Source organism: Cricetulus griseus, chromosome 2, assembly GCF_003668045.3.
Source record: "Cricetulus griseus strain 17A/GY chromosome 2, alternate assembly CriGri-PICRH-1.0, whole genome shotgun sequence".
Taxonomy (NCBI): domain Eukaryota; kingdom Metazoa; phylum Chordata; class Mammalia; order Rodentia; family Cricetidae; genus Cricetulus; species Cricetulus griseus.
In genome coordinates, this window is record NC_048595.1 from 365,572,261 (window position 1) to 365,595,901 (window position 23,641).

At 45.7% G+C, this 23,641-nt stretch overlaps 1 protein-coding gene across 1 annotated transcript in view; it reads right to left on the reverse strand.

Annotated features, from left to right (window-relative positions):
* Positions 1-21,971, reverse strand: part of Ice1 (interactor of little elongation complex ELL subunit 1) — a 49,181-nt gene extending 27,210 nt beyond the window's left edge. The window contains exons 1-10 of the mRNA XM_027400124.2: positions 21,671-21,971; positions 11,057-11,115; positions 10,594-10,628; positions 8,329-8,347; positions 7,305-7,416; positions 5,312-5,388; positions 4,354-4,391; positions 2,587-2,669; positions 2,263-2,302; positions 2,124-2,180 (exon numbers count right to left, since the gene is read on the reverse strand). Coding sequence (XP_027255925.1) covers positions 2,124-2,180; positions 2,263-2,302; positions 2,587-2,669; positions 4,354-4,391; positions 5,312-5,388; positions 7,305-7,416; positions 8,329-8,347; positions 10,594-10,628; positions 11,057-11,115; positions 21,671-21,751 — 601 coding nt within the window. The 5' untranslated portion in view covers positions 21,752-21,971. The remainder of the gene's footprint in view (positions 1-2,123; positions 2,181-2,262; positions 2,303-2,586; positions 2,670-4,353; positions 4,392-5,311; positions 5,389-7,304; positions 7,417-8,328; positions 8,348-10,593; positions 10,629-11,056; positions 11,116-21,670) is intronic.
* Between the last annotated feature and the right edge of the window lie 1,670 nt (positions 21,972-23,641).

Consider the following 23,641-nt stretch of genomic DNA (forward strand, 5'->3'; position numbering starts at 1 on the left):
TATTGATTCTTCAAACATTAATGGCAGACAAACTAACTCTCCTTCCCTACACTGAGCCTACTATCTGTCAATCACTGTAGGTCCTCTTTTCATAAACCCATGGCAGGGCTGGTGAGTGTTTATGAGTTTCCATAGCTGATATAAGCATCTTATGGGGGGTGGGGCGGGGCCCAAGTGGACAGTCCTCAAAGCAGCCATTAACTACCCAATTATTTCATCTCCAACAATTCCCATTCACAGGTCACACCTTAATAAACTGAACCTGGGAACAGTTTCTAAACAAAACTCAAGCAGCAGTTTCTAAAACTGGAAGGTTGGTGCATCGTCCCCTTTAACCAGTTATTTGCAGAACATTAATGCTCTGCCTGTATGATTTGGAAATGTGACCTTTGAAACTCTGCCCTTGTCTGTATTGTGACCATCAGCTTTCTTTCCATCCTCTACACTCACTTTTCTCTATTGATGCTAAACATCTAAAGCAGTGGTTCTCCACCTTCCTAATGCTTTGGCACTTAAATACAGTTCCCCGTGTTGTGGTGACCCCCCAACCATAAAAATATTTTCCTTGCTAATGAACAACTTTAATTTTGCCACTTGTTTTGACTCATAATGTAATTATCCGATGATTTCAGGCAATCCCTGTGAAAAAGTTGTTTGACCCCTAGAGGGTCTCAGTCTCTAGGTTGAGGACCACTGACCTAAAGTGTCCAGAAGAGCTACTTCTGGTTTTGAAGACACAGTGTCACTATGTAGCCATGGTGGTTTCAGATTCAAGATGCTCTCACCTGGACATTCTAAGTGCTGCATGACAGAATCAACTGGCCTCACGGACATAGCTACATAGTTTCAATTTAAATCAAGTCTCTTTTTTTTTTACTGGAACATCATAGGAAGAAAAAGCAGCCTTGGTCAACCTGTTGTGAAGGAAATTCAATCTAACACTCTTCAGAAGCAAACTGGTCAGTTCCTTCCCACAGGTAAGTATTAATAGGAAAAATCAGTAAGGGATCAGTTAAGGTGTATGGCTGACTTGACTTGGAAAAGAAAGATGTACACCAACAAGGAAGATAAAAACACAACATAAAACTATTCGGGACAGTCACAGGTGTTAAATGAGAGAGAACAGTGACAAGGAGGTATTGGCCTGCTTTCAGCAGAAAGGGCCCACACAGATCTACAGAAGGGAAGACATTTAACCGCAATGGTAGACCACGGACTGGGAAGGTGAGCCAGTCAAGACCTCAGCAAAGCCTGCTTAGGCTCCTGTTTTCACACAAAGTAGGAGAAGAAGGTCTAAGTGTAAGTACTCCATTGACCATCCACACCAGTACCCAACAGCCAAACCCAAGGCTAAGAAAAACATGAACTTGTTTTCTGAATTAAACAAACAAAAGGAGAAGGGGGGAACTTACTGAAATGCTGTGTACTTGAGGTCACTTCTCAGTTTCTACTATGACAAAAGTCTAGTCTTTGTAAGACTAAAATACCTTCTTCTGCTACAGCATTTTATAAAAAAAACCAAAAAACAAAAACAAAAAAAAACAAAACAAAAAATACTTCCAAGATTGAAGAGAAATTCAAGTCTTCTCTCCATTTTTAAAATGGACCAGAATGAGGAGGAAACAGCCAAGGGCCAAACAATCCATAACGTCCAAGTCCCTCACCTACAGGCACACCTTCCATACCTGCTGATAGAAGCACACAGGCCACATCTGTCCTGCCTACACTCTGTGACTAGCAGTGCTCGACTTCCCCAGAAAACACACTGCAGAACTGTCACCATGGTTCTCCTGCCTCACACTGCTCTGGCACCCAGGATGCTTAATGAATTAATCTGATAGGCTGTAATCTAGACAGAAATCTACCATTACTTGCTGAGAAATGTGGGGCTTACGTAAATACTTTTCCTTTCCCAAACAATGCCTTCTTTGACTCTTCCATCCATATATTTTAAGAAAATAGTTGTCTTTATACACAAGGATAAGTAAATGTGGATATATGCAAATCTAACTAACATCCATCCAAATTAGCAAAATTTGTTCCAACAAAGCCATATTTTTATAGTACATATATCTGCTAACCACAACAAGCAATGCATTAAACCACACTGTTAGGATACTCACTTTTATCTATGCTTCCATGAGAGTCACTTGAGATCTGTGTTCCAATGTGTCTCAACTCTAAAAACATAAAGAGAAGGGTTTAAAATAAACACTGCACACTAATACTGCCTCTCCTTATAAGCATTAACTGAATACTCACCCTTCTCATTTTTCTGTTTGGAAAATTCATCAAACCTTTCCTGTGTTGGGGGAGAGAAACACCAAGAATGCTTATGTGTACAGAAGCAAACCCTGTGAAGTAGTATCAGATGGGTGCAAGGTAACAGACAGTGACTGTAGCCACAACCAGGATGCCACAGAAGCCCCAAGTCGGGATCTAAAATGTGTTCAACTTTTACACAGTGCCTGTGTCCACAAAAGCCCCAAGTCGGGATGTGAAGTGTGTGTATCTTTTACTTAGTACCTGTGTCCACAGAGGCCGTGAGTTAGGGATGTAAAGTGTGTGCATCATTTTACCCAGTACCTGTGTCTTCTTAAATTCCTTTTCAAGTATTTTCTTTTCATTTCTCAATTGCTTGAAGTCCTGAGTTTGCTTGACAGCAGCCTCTATGTGTAATAGGCACAGCAAAGCAACAGAAAGAGGGGAGGGTTAGTGACCTGATCCTGTGTGATCGATCCGGTGCCAGCATTTTTCCTTTCCTAAAACTGGACAAATGTCACCAACAGTTACTACCTACTCATGAAGTTACAGAACTGACTAAGGCTGTGAAGACCCTTCCCACACCTGGCACAGCAACTCCAAGTCCTTCCGTGAAACACTCTGGCTGGGACAGTGTACAGACCTCTAGACAGTGAGCAAATCATTCATTCCTTTCTGATTCAAAAGCATTACACAAAGCACACACCTGTGAGAACGTAACCAGAACTGGTACCACAAAGACATGACATACACAGTCTCAATGGAAAGCAAAGCCCTACTAGACAACAGCAACAGTTCTTTTCTCACTGAGTCAGACTGTGCTCAACACTTCATTATGTTCTATCAATTTACAGAGAAAATTACTTGTTACATTAAACTCAAAGGCCATATTTGACTTTACAGTTCTCTTCTCAAAGCTGCATACAGCCTCTTAGGCATTCCACATATCTCCACATACAAGCAAGGACAGACTGAGAACACAGCCATGTACTTAGTGCCTGTCAAATGTTCATGAGGTGGGTATCATCCAACCATCTGCAGAGTTGATATCTAAACTGAGGACAGCAATACTTCACATTTCTTGTTCTAAATGCCTCCAAGCTACTAAATTTGAGCTCCTAAGTTCACAGTGTATGTGGAAACACCTCATTCTGAAAGAGCACCACCACTGAAGTCCACGTGGGCAGACACCTGAGCATCACTGTGGGCAGACAGTGACACCACAGCCATTGCCTCTAGCTGATTCCACCCATAAGTAACAGCAATCAAAATGGACATCCCATTCCTATCTGACTTCTAAAAGTGCTACTGACTAAGATGTAAGGACGTAACAGATCACAGTGCACCCTTCTGTGCACTGCCTACTCGTAAACAAAAGCACCAAACTCAAGTGGGGCGTGGGGGAGGGAGGACCAGGACGGGGCATTTCACAGAAACCTGAACTATCTATGTACATCAATTACTTGACATCAACTTGGCACAGGTTAGAGTCATTTGAAAGGAGGAACTTCAGCTGAGAAAATGCCTCCATAGTTCAGGCTGTAGGCAAACCTATAAGGAATTTTCTTAATTAGTGATTGTGGGTGGTGACACCTCTGGGTTGGTGGTTCTGGTTTTTATAAGAAAGCAGGCTGGGCAAGCCACAAAGAGCAAGCCAGTAAGCAGCACCCCTCCATGGCCTCTGCATCAGCTTCTCTCAATGGCTTCTCTCAATGGATTTGATATATAAGCCAAATAAACTCTCTCCTCTTCAAAGTACTTTTGGTCATGCTGTTTATCATATCAATGGAAACCCTGACCAAGACAACACACAAAGTGGCTGCCTTTTCTAGTAACCACCAATTTCAATTGATAATAAAAGAGGCAGAGACAGCTACAAGAGTCAGCTTTCAAAACTGAATCACTGCACTTCCTGTTTACAGCAAAGGGTCACAGAGAAAGCATTAGTTTGAGCAGAGCAGCACACACTCATCTCCACACTTGGAGCTGCCTACTGAGGGGAGGAGACGTCCCCCTTCCCAGCACAACCCACTGACATTCAGCCTCACACTTACCAGGGTCTGCTGGCCAGCAAACAACAGGTGCACTTACCTTCTAGCTTCTTCACCTTAGCTTCCAGCTTCTTCTTCCTAATGATAAAACCTTGTCAGTTAGATGGCAAAGGGGATCACAGGTCACAACACATGGTATACATAAGAGATTTTCACTCCTAACTAAATCACCAGCAATTGAGCTTATGGTAGAAGAAGCCTGAGAAAGAACACTCCATCGTGTGCTGCACAGTAGTCCTAAAATGGGTTTTTAAAAGCCTAACTTTGGTTTGAGAAACACAAAAAGGGCCTGTTGCGTCTTTGCCACAGACACATACAAGGCCTCTCCTTTAGTTCAACAGTGGCATCTCTGGGCTGTGTCAAGAGACCTCCTGATCCACCCGCACCTAACCCACCAGGGACTTTTCAGGAGTGCACACAGTGAGCAAGGGAAGCAGCGGGCAAGGACTTCACTTGCTCTAAAATGGATTCCTGAGAGTCAAGAAGGCAGGAAGCTCAGGAAAGTCTCTGAAACACTGACATGTCACAGCCCCAACAAGCAGTGGCTCATACAGCCCCACTAGTGTTCTCTGCATGGTGTGGCTGAGGTACCAAACTTCCAACATAACTAGCAAGATGCTTAGCCCATTTCATTCCTGGTAATGAAGGCCCTTCTACAGTGAGACACTACAACAGTTGATACCTGTAAAGGACTGAAACAAAGATAGGAGGCCCACGACTGAACGTGGACACACAGACACAGGTGCAGCTCACACGTGACAAAGCGAGCATGACCAATACCTCTTGTGTGCGGCCCTTCAGCACCAGATGACCCCTTAGTCACGACAGTGCTGACCCCCATGTAACACTGGTGAAAACTGTGGCTGAGAGATTAGCCCAAATTTGCACAGCTAATTCATTACAACCAATGAACAGAAACAGGAAGAGAGAAGACACCATTATTTACAAATATTTCATTATCAAAGATGAAAGTCCCTCATCAACAGTAATCCACTTACTGAGCATCACTTCGCAAGCATTCCTCTTTCACACGGGCGTATTCCTGTTGAGTGTTCTGATACAGCTTCAGACAGCTCTAACAAGGAAACGGGAAACATAAGTGTCACCCCAAAAGCCATTGGCCATGGTCCTCATTCATTTTACCATAGGCTAAATTCTCATCTGGTAGCACAACACTAACCAACTACACAGCCAGAATCATCGGCAAGGACCACAAGTCACTCAGCATCTCTGCGAGGAGACTAGGTTCCCAAAAGACAGAGCTGACAGTACAGCCAGGCAAATCCACATGATTCCAATCTGCACACCACACCACTGGCTTGAATACACACCAAACAGCTAATATGTTCACCTGAGCAATTACAGTAACAGAATCTAAACTGATATTGGGCTCAGTGAATGTTACGTTATTACTGCCAGAAAAAGGGAAATGAGTTGCTAATCTGTATTAACTGGGAAAATGTATGGATGTTGACTCATCTGCTATCATGACCCTGCGGGCTGGAAAGGCACCGTCCATGATGTGGTCTGCACATGACATTTCTCTGACTTTATGAGCTCTGAGGGAGGAGCTTCATCAAGCCCTCTTCACTATGGATTTGACGTCTGACTCCACGGCTCACACTTCCTTCAGGGTATGCTATAGACATTACATAACGAAGACTATACATACAGGAATGGACACTGTGATTAGCTGTTTAACTTTCACTACAGTTAAGCCATAAAGAATTCCTAGAGAAACAGGAGTGCTGGCATGGACAATCATACAGTTCATGAAAAACCAGATGATGGCTTATCACTAAAACCACAACGTGAGGCAGCTGGATCATGGACAGTAGCAATCTTCTCTGGAAAGAACCAGAAAGGACACAGGCTGGATAATAACCCAGACAGCTCCACCTCCTCAGGTCAGCCACCTAGCTGGAGGCTTCGGATGCTTCTGCTCTGAACTCCAGGGACACGCTCCCCAGGTTCCTCTGAAGGATATAAGTTCAGCAGGAAAGGCTTTACGGCAGCTTGAGTAGACTGCTTCAAAGGGCTTGACTGTATAGCAGAGCCCACAAGAGGTTAAGCTATCAAGTTTCCTATCTGAAATATCTTCTCCCAAGGCCCTGTCTCCCTTGCTCAAGTAAAAGAAATGACCACACACTCACCTGTGAGAACCTGAAATATGTCAAAGAGAGTGGCTCTCTGTGGACCTCAGGGTCCTGAGAAACCAGAGAGACCAAGCACAGTCACCTAACCCACCTGGCTCAAGATTCCAGAGAGGTGCTTGAAGGACAGTGGAACTCTACCAGAGCAGAGGCCCTGAGTGCTGGGCTGAGGCTAGACCTGTACCACCAAGGAAACCCAGTATTTTCCACAATGTCACACAATGATTCTCCCACCACTAATTCTGAATGTCTACATGCTATTTCCCACTTAAGAAAAACAAAACAAAGCAAAACAAAAAACTGAAAAGCAAGATAATTACTACAGGGAACGTATAACCACAAGAGTTTACATATAACCCTTTTGACCCTTGTGCAGAATCCCATGAATCATTGTAAAGACAGGAATCAACCAGAGCAGGGTACCCTACAAGACACATTCCTCTAGCACTTATATCCTCCGCTAATGTGTAAACAGTCCTGAATTCCAGTTAGCAAGTAGAGGAGTGAATCCTCACACCGACAGTGACCCTCTATAGAAAAGTGGCTCTAGCAAGAGCAGGAATGAATGCTCACACTGACAGTGACCCTCTATAGGAGAATGGCTCTAGAAAGTGCAGGAATGAATACTCACACTGAAAGTGACCCTCTATAGGAGTGGCTCTAGCAAGTGCAGGAGTCAATCCTCACACTGACAGTGACCCTCTAGAGGAGTGGCTCTAGCAAGGTCAGGAGTGAATGCTCATACTGACAGTGACCCTCTATAGGAGTGGCTCTAGCAAGGGCAGGAGTGAATGCTCACACTGACAGTGACCCTCTATAGGAGAGTGGCTCTGGGCACCTTTTTCTCCTCCAGCTCTGCTTTCAAGGATCCCAGCTCCTCCTGGCATTTCTGCAGAGGGGAGATTTTCTGAAGCATCTGCTCCACTTGGTGATGCAGCATGCTGTTCTCTCTGAAAACGGACAAGGACAAGGCATCAATATCACTGAGCACAGACAGCTGGAGTGCATTACTGAATTCTAACTCTAAATGATTCTTCCTGCTCATGCTGACAATCAGACTGCTTTTTATCTTTTAGGCATAACAAACTTTTTAATGAAACTATCAAAAAGCAACATCAGAAACTAGCCCAACACGGGCTAGTTAATACACAGGAGAATCGGTCTGAGGACAGTCTGCCAAACATCTGGCATGTCCAGTCTTCAGATCCTCATCTTCCTCCATTTGTTCCAATTAAGTGATACAGTGATGCTACCGATACCTGATTTATAACCTCATGTTGACGTCTAAGTGATAACTGTAATCCAAATACAATCTGATTTATACCCTTATGCTGACCTCTAAGTTATAATTATAGTTGGAGCATAAAACATCACTAAATTTTAGTGTCTTATTTTGTTTATTTATTTGATTTTTTGAGACAGGGTTTCTCTGTGTAGCTTTGGAGCCTATCCTGGCACTCGCTCTGGAGACCAGGCTGGCCTCCAACTCACAGAGATCTACCTGCCTCTGCCTCCCACATGCTGGGATTAAAGGCGTGTGCCACCAACGCCTGGCGTGTCTTTATTTTATTATAAACAACACAAGATAAATGGCATTGAACAATGTAACTGTGTGGGCAAAAGTCATAGAACTTCAGCTCACAGTGTGGTCAACAGTTCCTGGAGCAAACCAGAGGTTTTAATTTGAAACCAATGTATTTAATGCATTTCAGGGATCTGAGAGGACAATGCAAATCTGCTTGCAAGGGGAGCATCTGAAGCATTTCAATCTGAGGCAGGTCTCCTAGGCTCTGGCCTGCTATATATCCACCTCTACCCAAAAATTCAGGTGTTATCAACAGATACGAAGTCAGGCAGCTCACCTTCTTGCAAATTGCAGCTGTAAAACTTGTTAAAGAAAACTTGAACCTTTATCTTCTGATATTTGTCTGAAGATAAATTCTGTCGTAATCATGTGCACCTAGGCTGTACCACAATGCTGCATAATTTGCACACACCCAACCCTAACAGTGGTGAGTCTACTTTATCCCTACCTACCAATGTATGACTCTAGTGGTTTAAATGAGAATGGCCTCCACAGGCTCATAGATATGGATGCTCCAGGGAGTGGCACTATCTGAGGATTAGAAGGATTAGTGGGTGTGGCCTCACTGGAATAGGTATGGCTTTGTGTGTCACTGGAGGTGGGCTTGGTGGTTAAAGAAGCTCACACTAGGCCCAGCATCCCTTCCCCTGACCACTATCTACCAACAGATTAGGATATAGCTCTCAGCTAATGCTCCAGCACCTGCCTGCATGCCACTGAGCTTCCCTCTATGATGACAATAGACTAAACCTTGGAAACTGAAAGCAACACCCAATTAAATGTTTTCCTTTGTAAGAGTTGCCTGGGTTATGGTGTTTCTTCACTGCAACAGCACACTGACTAAGACAGAACCCAGTCAAAACATCTATTTCTCTACTGGTCAATTGATTAGAACTACAAGAATCAAGACTGATGATATAACTGAGGGAAAATATTTTTATTTACAACAGAACCCCCAAACCCTCCTCCATTTTTCAAACAGTCCAGCAGAGAAGATAGGGTACCACCAAGCCACAGGGAACTGCACTTCTTCTCCAGGTCAAGAAGTGCACATTCATTCTCTTCAGTCTTACGGTGGCTGCAGTAACCTCATGAGGACATGCTGCAGTCTTTCAGGAGAGGTGCTGCGAGTGACTCAATCAGGAAGAAGCTATGTTAGGCCCAGACACTGGCACCCCAGCGGTTAGACAGCTACATTTCTGAGAGGTAAAAAGTAGATATTTGCAGATAATGACAGGGGTGTATTTAAAATTAGTTTCTGTAGCTGAAGCCAAATCTCTGCATCTCAAAAAAATAACTGCAAGTTTTATCTATGTAAAGGAACTGTTCTGGGGTCAGAGACATGGCTCGGTGGTTACTAATAGGCACACTGCTCTTCCAGAGTTTCTAGTTCAGATCCCAGCAGCACCTACCTACACCAGACGGCCAGCATAGGTGCTGCACTTACTTTAGAAAATTAGACCACCTACTCTATCATGAGATTACTGTAATTATCAAAAGGTTTACACCGCTTCTCTAAAGTGCTGTAAGGACAATGCTCCAATGCTTAGCCTCCTGTCTGTTACTTTTTCTCTATCAGCAGTCGGGATAACTTGTTTCTGGACAGCAACTGTATTCAACTGAAGACACTGTTCCTCCAATCCTGCTGTTCTTTACATCTCAGCAGACAAATCACCTGCAGGAATGTCCAGTGACCTTTAGTTCAATGTGACATTCAGGCACTGAAGTCACTTCCACATGGATTTTACAACACAAGCTCAAAGGAGGTGTGATCCCACAGGCTCCGGGGCCACCATCAGCTAAATGGCTCACAGTACTGCAGACCATGGACCCAGGATCTGCCCAGTACTGAACGGGAACTCAGCTCTCTGTTAACCTCCACCAGTCTATGCAAGCTGATTTGGGGGGGAAGAAAATATTCTGTTCTTTCGAGAGAGATGAGATTTAACCCAAGGCAGGTGTCACTAAAAGAAGTGGCAGGACTAGTTTCTTCTTGCTGATACAAACATCTGACCATGTTAACTACACTGAGGTGCTTGCACAACCCCTGCTGAGCCAATGGTGAATCTAAACTGAGCACTGTCTTACAAATATGAGAATGCATTACTCATATGATTTATGGATGTACACACTAATGCTCTATGATAAGAGCAAGATCAATTTCCTAAATCTTACTTTTTTTTTAGTAGATTTAAAGACACTCATCAGCAAGCACTGATGCAGCTACAATGATGCATCCGCACACTTGATGTCACACCCCTATGCAGGAGGAAAATCCACTCACTGAAAGGTTGAAGACTGAAGACATTCCAAACCAGCAACAGAAACAAGAGAGATGCTAGGAGGCCTCCTTCTGGGATCTCCCAGTACCCAGCCATTGCTACTGCACTAAGACACCTGCTGTTGGCTGTGCTTTCGAGAGGGGCTCCCCCTAAGCCAACAGACACTGCCTTTTGAAGGATTAAAAAGGAGGGCCCTCCTATCTTAAGCATTACATGTAAGTCAGTGCTAATGTCCAAAGGGACAAACAAGGGAAGGATATCATCGCATTTCTTCTGATATTCCGTCAGCAGGTTACTGCAAAAGAGAAAAGAGAGATTAGGTGCCTGTGTCACTCACTGGGCAAGTACACCACAGAAAGTTATGGCTCACATCCTTCTAGATGGCATGCTAGGCTGACAGCACCTTGATCCCTCAATGCACTACACAAGTGTTATGAACTTTTAATATGAAACATGAGACTATCAAGCAATAATAAAAATAATTAAATCTCATTATGTAGCATACGGCAATGTGACCCCCTAGCATACACACCAGTTTTAGAGAGAAACAGCTTTTAAAATCTAATTTGGCAAAGATAACTGTCTTCTAAAAGCCTGTGAGTCATTAAACAAGGGGTTCAGTGGTTCTCTCCAGCACCACTGCGTCCACTGTGGGGTTCCAAATCACTACCCACTTGAGCCAGCTGGACAAACCGGCAGCTTTCAACATGCAGATGTACTTACTCTGTATTAATAATTTTTTGTTTCAAGGCAATTAATGCTTCAACATATTCATTTAGATTCTGAAAGAAAAAAAGTCACAGTCAGCTATTTATGCTGCTACGGCATTTCATTCTGTGTAACTGTCCTCCAACAAGTACATACATATAAGCAGGTGGTTCACAGCACCACACAAACAGAAACAGGCAATTCTCCTCCTGTAACACAGGACTCCTCCACAACCCCCGCCCTTGCCCTCTTTGAGAACTACAATGTCCCTTTACACCAAAGCCAGAGGGAAGTAACAAGTTACTGACTGCCTACTACTAAGCAGAAACATAGAAACTGCCAGAAAAATATAGAAAAATAACAAAAACAGAGATAACATGACATCAAATATTATAGTGGGGTCAAGATGAAGTTAAAATGTCACTTTGTGAGGATCTGTGTTACACTGTAGGGACCAATCCCAGTCTGGTTCCAAATCCTATTAGGAAACTAAAGATCATGGAGTTATTAGTTACACTGCCCAGACATTCCCAACATTTTTTTTTTTTCTTTCTTTTGTTTAGGTGGCTTCTTTAAATGTCAATTTTCCAATCAGTAAAAACTCCAAGAGTAACAGCACGGTCTTAAACACACCATAGATTTCCCGCCTCTAGTACAGACAGGTTCACACCAGGAACTACACCCAGCTCTCCTGTCTCAACAGTCAGCCTCACATCAATCCAGAGGCTCTGGAGAGGACAATACTGTCTCCATTCGAGTGCCTGTACCATTTTTGTAGCTACAAGTACATACCAGCTAAAACAGGCACAAACCCAGGCTAGAACCGATGCAGTGAAAAATGCAGGTCCTCTGCAATCTCCACACAACTTAGCTTTTCGTCACCTTTCCCAGGGGGCTCAATGTCCTGGTTCTCTTCTGAAGGGCACTTGGTTCTGCTCAGTCTTTCCTAATGAAAGCAGTGAACCTCCTTGCTTCTCCACAACTGTGATCTTGGATGGCCTTGCAAACATGTCCATTAGCATTTATTTATTAACTTATTGTGCCTGTGCACGCATGCATGGACAGTGTCTTTGCACATGTGTGGAGGCCAGAGGACAGATTTGTGGAGTTGGCTCAATGGATGGGATCCAGATTGCCAGGCTTGGGTAGCCATGCCTAGCTCAGTCATCTCCCCAGCCCCTCACCACCCCTCATTCACCATGAGAGGTCCTCTCAGTCACTTGTGGGCAGTCTTTCTTTTTGTTTAACAGCCTGACACTTGCTTGGTGCTGCCCATGCATTGTAAGGCACTGCATTTGATAAGCAGTAACCTCTCGCCACATGTGCACATATGCATGCTTGCTAAATAACCTTCAAGGGCACGCATACAGCAGCCAGGGGTGCCTAAACACACACAGACACAGCCAAGTGTGTCTGAGTATATGCTGAGGCTTTGCTCCCAGAAACAAATTTAGGAGGGTCTTTCTCATATGAAAATGAGAATTATCTTATGCTATCTAGCACTTACATACTCTTTTTTCCTATTTATGTCTGTACCTCTTCTAGGATGTATTCTTACACATGCAGACTCTCAAAACTTACATCAAAAGGTGGCAGATGAACTCTTCAGCAACTCCAGCAAATTCAGCTGCCAACATTAAACCTTTCATATATACCACATACTTTCTACATGGACTACAGTTGTGTGTAGTGGCTAACCACTATCAGGATGACCCCTGAACACCGTCAAAGCACAGGAAAGCACACAGAGCTTGATGCACCCACAGCACAGACATCTCACATTTCTATAGGCACTGAACACCCTGCACTTAACACCAATACAATAACCTTGATGCAGTCAGAACACACGAGAAGCCATAGAATCTCTAGCATAAGCAAACCTGGCTCCCCAATTCCAAGAAGGGGAGTGCAATGGCAGGAAAACATGAGCTCCGATGAGGACTATGCACCACCTTCTAGAGAGTGCAATTTCAGATGGCAAAGATTTGCCTCTCCCAGACTCAAACACAAGTACTGCAGGGATATAAGGGGCATGTTTCCATCTCTAACTCTACAGCTGGTTACTGCTATATAAGAGCCCTTCTTCAGTGCTTTTCTAAAACCACATCAGCTTCTATAACCTGCGTGAATACCATCTTCATTGTTCCTCTTACATTTCTCAAGTGGGTCTTACATGTGTGGAGGAATATAACTAATTTGTATCTGTTGAATGCAACAAACTTGTTCACTTTACAATGTCACTTACAAACAGATGTAAAAGTTTGCAAAATAGAATGCACAAAGTAAACTCCAGAGTGTCAGCAATGGATCTATAGGTTCTCTTGGACATTCTGTGTGCCCAACTTTACCACCCAGGGGTCCCAGGACACTGCCACCCTTCTGCTGCTGTGCTTATCTCCTTTGTTCTTGTCCTGCAGTGATGTTTAGAACAGGCATGGACACAGGCACCTGTGCCCTGAGACTTCTGTCCATATTAAAAGTGCCCCTCATAAGATATACTTAGCATCCATTTACATATGCAGGTTCTGCCTGTTGTTGGTAGTGGATTTCAACAATATACTTCGACTGCTGAGGCAGCCTCAATTCCAGAGATGAAGACAACTTCAGGCAATGACAACTCTAGTTAAATACACCATGTTGGGTTCAAACGCCCCATCCCACTTCAGCTTCCCCGTCACTACACTCTTTAAGTGGTACTGTTCTCTGCACTATGTCCAGTAGTCCTAATAATGTTAAAAATGACTCCAAACCCCACCATTCTTTTCCACTAGACCCATCTGAGCCGTAAAGAGCAGTCGGCTCAGTGTCAGTGAGTGAAGAATTGTCATCTCCTCAATGGTATGCTGAAGTTCTAGGCTAACCTGTCCACTACTACCCTACCTCAGAATGACTTTGCCTAGAAAGCTCTCTGCAGATTCGATCAGTTTAAAATAGATCAGAAAAAAAAAAAAAAATCAGTGAGCTCTAACTCAAATTCACTGGTCAGGAAAGAGGAACAGTCAGTGTTTGCATTGCTTGGTTGAAAGCACCTAAAACCATGCCAGAACCACTGTCTCTACACAGAGCACAGATCAATGAGGCTGAGAGACAAAAGGAGGCAGGATGCAAGCTGTGTCAACTTGGAGTCAGAGTGGGACAAGGAAGCAGTTGGTCCAGGCACACTGTGCAGTCTCAGCAGGCTGCACCATGCTGAGTTTCTTCTTAGGTAAAGGAGAATGCAGCTCAAGCAAGAACCAGCTGCAAGCTTTCTGTCAAGCCTTGGAGGCCAGCTCCAGCTTCCCACTCCATGAGGGAAAGTGCTCCTCTGCCATCTTCCCAAAGAGTCTACTGGACATACACATGTGCTCTAGTACTGACCCATGTTGATCCAAAACATGGGGTGAGGAAACCTGAGCACACTAATCGGAAAATGGCCCTATGTCACCCCAGTCCTCTGTCTTCCAGGGAGGACAGAGGTAGGATCCAAGTGCCGGCACCAGCTATTCCTCCATCATAAATAACTGAGCTGTACCACCACATAGCAATCCAAAAGGCCCTGCACACTCAGTTTGCAGCCAGCATACCCAAAAGATTTCCAAACCTAAGTTACAGCACATGGAAAAAGGGAGTCCAGACTTGATGTAAACAACAAAAGCCAGCCAAAAAACATCAACATAATGACATAAATGATGGCACACTGGAGAAGCCATGTGACAGTTAAAGGGACTCTGAGAAAACTTAGAAAATCAGGCACTAGGACACCTGAGATGGAGACGAATAGCCCATGCTGGTGAGGACACAGGAAACCAACCCCCATTCACAGCTGATGCCATACGACTAAGCACCAGAGTCCAGGGCCCACACTCAGAACAGAAAACATATGCCACGGCAAGTCCATAGTAACATCTCCAGTAGCACTGCTCATGCTACAAACAGAAACATAAGCTTAAGATCCATTAAAGGATGGATGGTTGAGCAACCTAATACTGACAATGCAAAACATCAGCAACACAACCACCACATGAGCCCTTAGAACTTTGTGTTGGCTGCAACACCCACAGCAGACACTACACCCTAATCCCAATCATGGACCTGTCTGTAATAAGCAAACCCATAGGTGAGGACTTGGCTGTAGACACAGGGAGGAGGGCAGGAAGGAGTACTGGCTGGCAGAGGCTTCTTAGAGGGAAGGTGGAGGAAGAAAATGTCTCAGCAGCCTGCGGGTAATCACTCAACTGCTACATGTGCGGATCATTGACTAATTGCACGCATCAAGAGGATGCATTTTACACGAGTTAAGCTGTAGCCAGATTACAAACAAGAGAGCATAATTACAGACTCAAAAGTTCTGACCACAGGAACTCAACCAAAGGTCCCAGAAAAGAAAGCAAAACCAGAGAAGGGAGAAAGAAAGATACCAAATTTTGGCATTCAAGGAAATGGTCCCACGGGCCCAATGACAAGTGTTCTGGACCAACCCCACAGAAAAGATAGAGAGATACAGGAGATAGTGTCATGCCTTGGGCCCCATCCCCAGTCTCCATTATGTGAGGGAAAGCACTTCTCTAGCATCCAGCAGGAAGCCACCCATGGAACAGAATTAGGATTTCAGATTGGTGGAGACAGGGCAAAGAGCTTCTAAGCACCTGAAGCTGGAAGGACCTTCCTAGAGACCAGGGCCCTACCCAGGGAGACTTCCCAATTTGGAAAGAAAATTCAAACTTCTGTATAAGAAATATTTTCAAATCTGCAAAGTTTCCACAAGCTCCCACCTTAAGACATCCTTGCTCAGAGAGGTACCAGAAGATGTAAGCAGGTTCTGCCAAGAGCATGAAGTCACCCCAGAGTGAGGGTGACAGAGAACACAAGTGTAGGTGGGGACAAGCAGGGATGCAGCAGAGCCCTGGATCAGCAGGAGAGGCGGAGGTGGACTCTGGAGGAATGAAAGAATTAAAGGTTCCTTTCTCAGTTAGCAAATCTCCTGGCAGCCAAAGTAGGCTGGAAGCTGCAGCTCCTCCTGCCCTGGACTTGGGAGAGCTGGGATTGCAGATGTATGCCACTGTGACAGGCTGAACTGAAGGGTATTTAGGCAAAGCTGACAGCGTTCCTCAACTCTTTCTGAAAGTGAAATGCTTCTCTTTTTCTCATTTTCCTTCAAGGTCTGTGCTACTCCACCTGGAACCTTTCCTGCCTTGCTTCCAGATGCCCGCACTGTAATGTCAAGTACTATGCCAGAGACAGCAAACAAACCTTAGCCCAACATTCATTTGAAGCTGACTGAGTGATGGGGCAAAGTTTCTTACCCTCTACCTGCCTCAGTTCCATGCTTCAGGTGGGGAAAGTGAAAAGCCTAACTTAACAGGAGACCTGTCACCAGGATCAGCCAAGTGACATGCTCAGTCCGCTACCATCTCAAGCATGCAGTGAATATTCACATTTAGGATGAAGAGAGAGCAAAGAGAATTATTCTTATTACTCTTCAAGGTCAACTTGATTAGATTTGGATTACCTCGGAGACCCACACACACACAGAGCATCTGTGAGGGACGGAATTTCCTGAGGTTTAACCAACAGTGGAAGCCTTTTTAAATGTGGGCAGCACCATCCATCCCAAGGGCTAAGGTCCCACACCAAATGCAAAGGATCAGGCAGGCTGAGAACTCGCACTCACTCCTAGCTTCCTCACTGCTGGCGCAGAGACAGCACAGGTCTCATACTACTGTTGCCACGTATTGCCCATGGACTGTATCCACCGAAACCATGAGCCAAAACAACAAGAAAAACTAAAACTGAAGTCCAATTACTAAGCAGGGCATGGTGATGTATGGCTGTAATCCCGTAACTCAGCTCCACAGTGAGTTCCAGAGCAGCCTAGCCTAGCCACGCTATACTGTCTTTTAAAATATATATGAATTAGGGCAAACAAGAAACCATGAAGGAATGCAAAAGTAGTAATGTACATTAGAGTATACTTAACCTGTGGTCTGAATTAACCTATTTAACCTGAATTGACATATGGCCACCATCTCAACAACACTATCTGAAGTCCTGCACAGTAAGAGGATAGGCAGGGATTATGGAGAGACAGGGGCCGCATTAGTGCACCACCTTCAACTTCCAAGATTAGGAATCTACACTGTCTTCAACTAAAGAAACCAACTAATTTACTAAAAAGACAAGAAGCTTCATTATGAAAATTACATCATGTAAGCAATTAAAATGGTGTTTTTTTGCAAAAAAAGATACCGGCAGTGCTGCAGGTTGTCTTAATAGAATATTATATTCAGTTTTCTCTCTCAACTTTGACCACATATAACTATAGGTTAGAGAAAACAAATGGGGGGGACCACATTAAAACCACAAAACATAACATCCCTACAGCAGTGATTCTCAACCTGGAGGTCAAACAATCCTTTCACATAAGTCACCTAAGACCACCAGAAAACAGTTATTCACATTACAATTTGTAACAGTAGCAAAATTACAGTTACGAAGTAGAAACAAAACAAACTTATGGTTGGGGGTTAGCACAGCCCCTTCTGCACTTCTCCCAAGGCCTGTGTGCATGCCAGTGTGAAGGGTCAGACATCCCAGTATCACCACCAGCTTATACTGCTCCTAATTGGACACTGTTCTCGGCTTCTGCGATCCAGGTTTGTTTACATTGTTTGGAAACGAACTCTCTTAATGGTGAGATCAGTAGTGCATGGTGGGTGGAGGTCCTTGTGACCCACACACCTGTGTGCCAGCGGGATCCACTGCTCCCTGCAAATGGGGGCGGGGTGCTAGCTTCAGGTTTCCTGACAGTACTCTCAGCATTCATTCATTCACTTTCATACTTTCCGCTCCTGAGGCTCCCACATGTGGAGGATGCTGGAAATGAAATATTTCTGACCAGTTTCCTGTTCAGAGGAGTACCTGCAGCCTTTATAAGCAGACCAACTCCAACAACCGACACATAGTATCATCAGATTTAGCTGTTTTTTGTGACTGCTGAAGTCCTACAACAAGTGGATGTCGGGCTACACATCAATAACAAACTACCACAATCAAAGGTCAAGAGTGCTCTTTGAAGCTATCACCAGATACTTAAGAAGCACAGGTGCCTGCAGGTACATCCCTGAGTGAGCAGGTAAAAAGGCAACTGTATCTTCCATTCTAAAGGAAACACAGGGCCAGACATACAGGAAGATATTCTGCAAGCAAGAGACTATTCGTTCAGAACAAGGGCCTGTTAAGGCTCCCAGTCAGAAAGAAGGCCCAGCACTGCAGTTGGTGCCACTGCAAGAAAGACTGTGTGGACATCTTCCAGAAAATCCACAAGTATCAATGTTTTGAAACGATAAGGCTCCTCTAAGTTTAAGCTGCATGGAGCAGGCATTTGCTGTGGCAATGTCCAGTCCTCTTTCTCCTCCCAACAGGCCAGTGATCCACTTCCTGTTTAAGTCTCCTTATCTCCTCCACCCCTCTCCATTCCATGCTTTCTTCTTCAAGGGCCCAGCCCCAGTCCTAGATCCTCTTCAGATGGCAGTGGTCTTCAAAGATTAAGAGTCTCATAGAACCACCTATCCCGCCCCCCTCCCCCTGAAAAAGATTCTTCCTATGAACTCAGCACCCATAGAAACATAGAAACCAGCTTCCACTTCCTTGGAAATGCATCAGTATATTTCAGAGATACTTCACAAATATCTGGAAGTGGCTAACACTCCCTACTCCAATGACATTTTAAAACTCCAGCCCCAGACTTTCCAACAGCCTTTCTGCCTTAGCTAGTTTCCTTTCTTCTTCCATCACAGTTCACAAAGTTATTCATTGACTGAAATCGTAGTACCTTCCCCTTCCCCACAGGAGGACCTGTCTTGCTGCTCACACTTGCATGCTTTTCCTGTTATCATTCCCATGAGCTCCCATGATGTAATGCTCTCACAAGGCCACATTAGTGAGACGAATTACCCTCAGCCAAACTCAGCTTCCTGTGCCTTCCACCTGTACTACACACTTCCATCCTGTACTGCACATTTTGCTTGGGTGGTGTTAATAGACAAAAGCTTCCCTCTCTCGATATACAGGAAATAAGCACAGAGCCTTGCTGTCTACTTCACTAGAGACCTATCTTCCCAGGCACACTTTGCAAATTAAAGAAATGTTCCAGAGACTCACAGCCTCTCTGGAACACTACTGCCTTGAAAGGCCTTTTCACAAGCTAACTTCCTGCTGTTGGCAGCATAGTCATGGGATTCTTTTACTCTTGAGTCTATGGCTGCTTTCACACCTCAATGGCAACTGAGCAGGTGTGAAGGAATCCCCAAAGCCCAGTGATTTATGATCTTGCCCCTTACAGAAAAAAGTTTGCAGACCAAGCCTATGAAGATCTAAAGGAACCCCTCCTCTTGCTGCTGTTATGGGAACCAACAGTGGAAGTGTGTCTTGGAGGGAAGGGAAAAGGGTTCCCTTGGGAAGTGAAAGCAGTAGCTTCTAGGGCATAGGTTAGAATGCTTTCTACAGAAAAGATTAAGGATGGTGGGGTCAAGAGAAGCAGTAAACGGATGCAGGCTGTCAGAGGCTGATGCAAGCTTCCAGAGGCGGCAGGTACAAGGACGGTCTCAAGCAATCTAAAGGACTCAACGCCTCTGCTGATTCAACAGGACAGAGACTCCTCGTGGGCAGTGTTTGGGAGGCAGCTCTCAGGAGGGCAGAGGAACACAGCTAGCTGTTCCATGCAAATACCGCCAGTGACTCTGAGAAGCCCAAGCCCATACTATGGTGTGTGACCAGGGCTCTTCTTGCTCTTCTGACCTCTGTAAACCCCCAACCCTCAGGCTCAATGGCTTTCTTGCTGTCTTCGTTATGATTTCTATTGCTGTGAAGAGACACCATGACCACAGCAGCTCTGATAAAGAAAACATTTAATTGACTTGGCTTGCTTGGTTTCAGAAGTTTGGCATGGCAGGGAGCATGACAGAATGCAGTCAAAGATAGTGCTGGAGCTGAGACTGTATATCTTACAGGCAACAAGAAATCAAGTGGCACACTGGGCAGAATCCTGAGTATATGAAGCCTCTAAGCCTACCTCACAGTTGCATACTTCCAACAGGAGGTGTGGCCCAGATTAAAGGTGTGCCCTCCAGCCTCAAAATCTGGATTAAAGGCATGTGTCATCCAGCCTCCTTCAACAAGGTCACACCTCCTCCAACAATACCACACCTCCTAATAGGGTCACTCCCCATGGGCTTATAGGGCCAAAAACATTCAAACTCCCACATTTACTCTTCCCAAGCACACTGGGAAAGCAACTACTTCAGGCCTTGAGGCATCCACTAGGATGTTTGTCTCCAAAGAAATTAACAACTCATTCTCTCACTACTTTGCTCACAGATGATCTTCCCAGAGACCACAAAATCTCAGCAACCACCATCCTAGTCCTTACCTACTCTTCTTTCCTATTTTTGACTCTACTTGTCACCAATACATTACATCTAATATAATTTTCATCTTCTTTTGACCTTGCTATAAAACAGAAGGAGATAACAAAAAATTCTTTGAATGAATGAACAGGTTCAAAAAAAAAAACAAAAAAACAACCAAATATGGTCTATTAAAGATGAAGAAGGATGCCATTCAGATGGGATCAGAGGGTTATAACATACCCACACAATGTGGCCTAGCTACAGTAAGGCTTGACTCTTCATTTTATTTATTCCCCATCGCCTATTCTCAAAACAACTAGAATACACAAATCAACGCAGACACTGCATTTTCAATAACGTCAAGCTTCTATGGATGGCTACCGAGTCTGCAGCCCTTCTGATCTCGTCTTACCAGCCATGAGGCTTCCGCAGGCTTTGCTCATCAAACATCAAGCATGCACAGCTCTTTCTCATCACAGAAACCGTCCCAGCTGTTAAAACCGGTATCCACGGCTGCTTCTCAACATTCACATTAGCTACTGCCTCCCAAATACCTCACTCGGACACCCTGACATCGTCCATGATTTTCTTCCCAACATCTAAAATCCTGCTCAGTGGTAAAGGCACCCGTTCATCTTACTCCTGTCCACCTGGTTCAACAGAATGTGAATAGTGCCTACAACCCGAGGCCGAAAGGAGATGAGGTGGATGGGACAAGGTGAAGGAGGTGAGCTGGGACTATTTCCACGACATCAGTAAACCCCACCACATCTGCAGCGATTCATCGTCGAGAACAGCGCATGCCACCGTAGCAAACGACCGAGACGTACACATCTTAATGGAATTATTCTAATCAGACCAGTCGCACGTTACTTAGCAAAAGCCACGCTTGACGGTGCATCAAAAGGCAGGCGTAGGCTGAAAAGCAGCTCCCGAATCTTGACGTCTAGTGACCCGGACACGAGACACAAAAACATAAAAAAACCTTTGCCTCCAAGCAACAGATAATCTGGGGCGTGAGAAGGCCTTCACCCCAGAGAGGAAGATACCCTCTACACTTCAGAGTCATCCACCAACCCAACTCGGCCTGCAAACCCTGCCTGCATCGGGGCAGGGGAGGAGGGAGCCCTGCAGAGCGCGCTCGCTCTCGTCTGCCATCACTAGCATCGCACCTGGTGAATCAATTCTGGACTCCGTGACGAAACAAAGCCCAGGTAGCGCAAAAGCCCAGGAGTTATCGTACCTGCTGCAGGGTGGCGCAGCCCTGACACCGCGGGAGGTCGGCTGGCCCGGGCGCCGCCGGGTGCGTCTTGCCGGGCATCATGGTGCTCCGGCCAGGCCTGCAGGGAGCGCGCTCAAGGGCCCGCTGCCTCGGCCCTGCCCCGCCGCCCCGGCCACCTCCAGCCTGGCCGCTTCCCGCCGGGCGCGGGCAGGTCCATGCGTGCGCAGAGGTCCCCGTGGAGGCGGCCTATAGCTCACACCAGCATAGCAAGCCCAGGGCACTGGGGAGCGGCGCAGCCCGCAGGGCCCAAGCGCGACGACAGCACAGCAGGACCCCGCCCCGCCCGGCCCCGCCCCTTCTTTGGGATGCCTGCGGTGCCGCCTGAGCAGAAAGTCGGCGCCGATTCCGGGACCGTGCCAAGGCCGAAGCTCTAGGGCGCGTCCTTGGAGAGCGGAGCAAGAGCTAGGTCCTGCCTCTGAGGGTTGTCCGTCCTCTCTTGCCTGCCTGCAGCGCTACAGGCCCTGTGTAGACACCTAAGTCCCTTCAGCCCTCAGAGGGCGGGGTCTGCGATGCCTTTAGGACACAGCCTTCCGAAGGAGGACCCTAGCCTGGGAGCGGAGGACGGACTACAATTCCCAGAGTGCCTCGCGGCAGGCGGGGCCGAGCGCCTACCGGGCTGGCCTCCACTGGCCCCATCCTTCTAGGAGATGAATTCCACATTTCATCCCTGGGCCTTCGTGCTTATGTTAGAGAGGTGAAGGGGACGAAGTCTCACTCGGCTTTAAAGGCGGCTTGAATACAAGGTCTGGACTCCCGCTGACCTCCTAACATTGTATCCACCGCTCTCAGAAATTTTTCTTTGTTGCCATAAGTATCTCCTCGCAGGAGTCGGTCTGCTCGTCATCTTCTGGTTACAAAGTCACAATTTCTGAGATGTCCACAGTAGTGTTGCATGTGTTAAGTGGGCATCCAGACCCCGCGGTCTTGTCCTAACTCTCGAGGTGGAAAGTGCAATTGGTAATGCTCAAACCCCACACACCTTGTCCCTCTTCCAAACCACCTTCATTGACATTGAAAGACCAGATAGATACCCAGAGATGGCTGGATGTCTTGTTGTTTGCACCCAAACAAGACAGGCCTGTGATCTGACACACCGTACACAGAGTGTAAGTACACAGAGTGTAAAGAAGGTAAGGTCCGGGTCTCCTCAGAGGATGCTGAACAGAATGCATAAAAGCAACATATTTAAATTTTAAGGTCAGGCCGCCACCCAGCACTTGGGAGGCAGAGGCAGACGGATCGCTATGAGTTCAAGGCCAGCCTGGTCTCCAGAGCGTGTGCCAGGATAGGCTCCAAAGCTACACAGAGAAACCCTGTCTCGAAAACAAAAACAACAACAACAAAAAATTAGGGTCAGAGCCAATCCCTGGTAACTAGCAAGCCATCCATCGCATGCCAACTAAAGGACACAATTAATAGTGAATAGCAGAAAAATATGTACCCAACGTAGTCACATCAGGAGGAAAAAGAGATCCACTGACTACCCCACCCCCAGCCATTACCCCAAGCCCATCTTCAGAATCATGGCATGGGTTTAAGTTGAGGTAGAAAGCAGGTATGCATAACCAAGCAGCCCTGGTCAGGGCGTGGCCCTACCTGTCATATGGCCATTGTGTTGGCTCCAGCTTCTGCTGCAAGGTGATCTAGCAGGCTGTCAATACGGTAAGGAAATCTCTGTCTAGATACAGGTCTCACTTTCAGTGGGACCTGACTTTCGCTATTTCATCCTTCCATCATGAGATGGATTCCTGTGGATGGCTTCAATGGTCTGATGGTGGGGGTGGGGGCATTGTGTGGCAGTTAGTGCAGGGGGTGTGAGTAGATGCCAAAGGGATCCCTGTGCCTTGTGTAGCACATCATGTCATCCATTAGAGACTGGGGAAATGGATATAGACCCTGGCAACTATCCAGTTCTCACTTCTGACCCATACA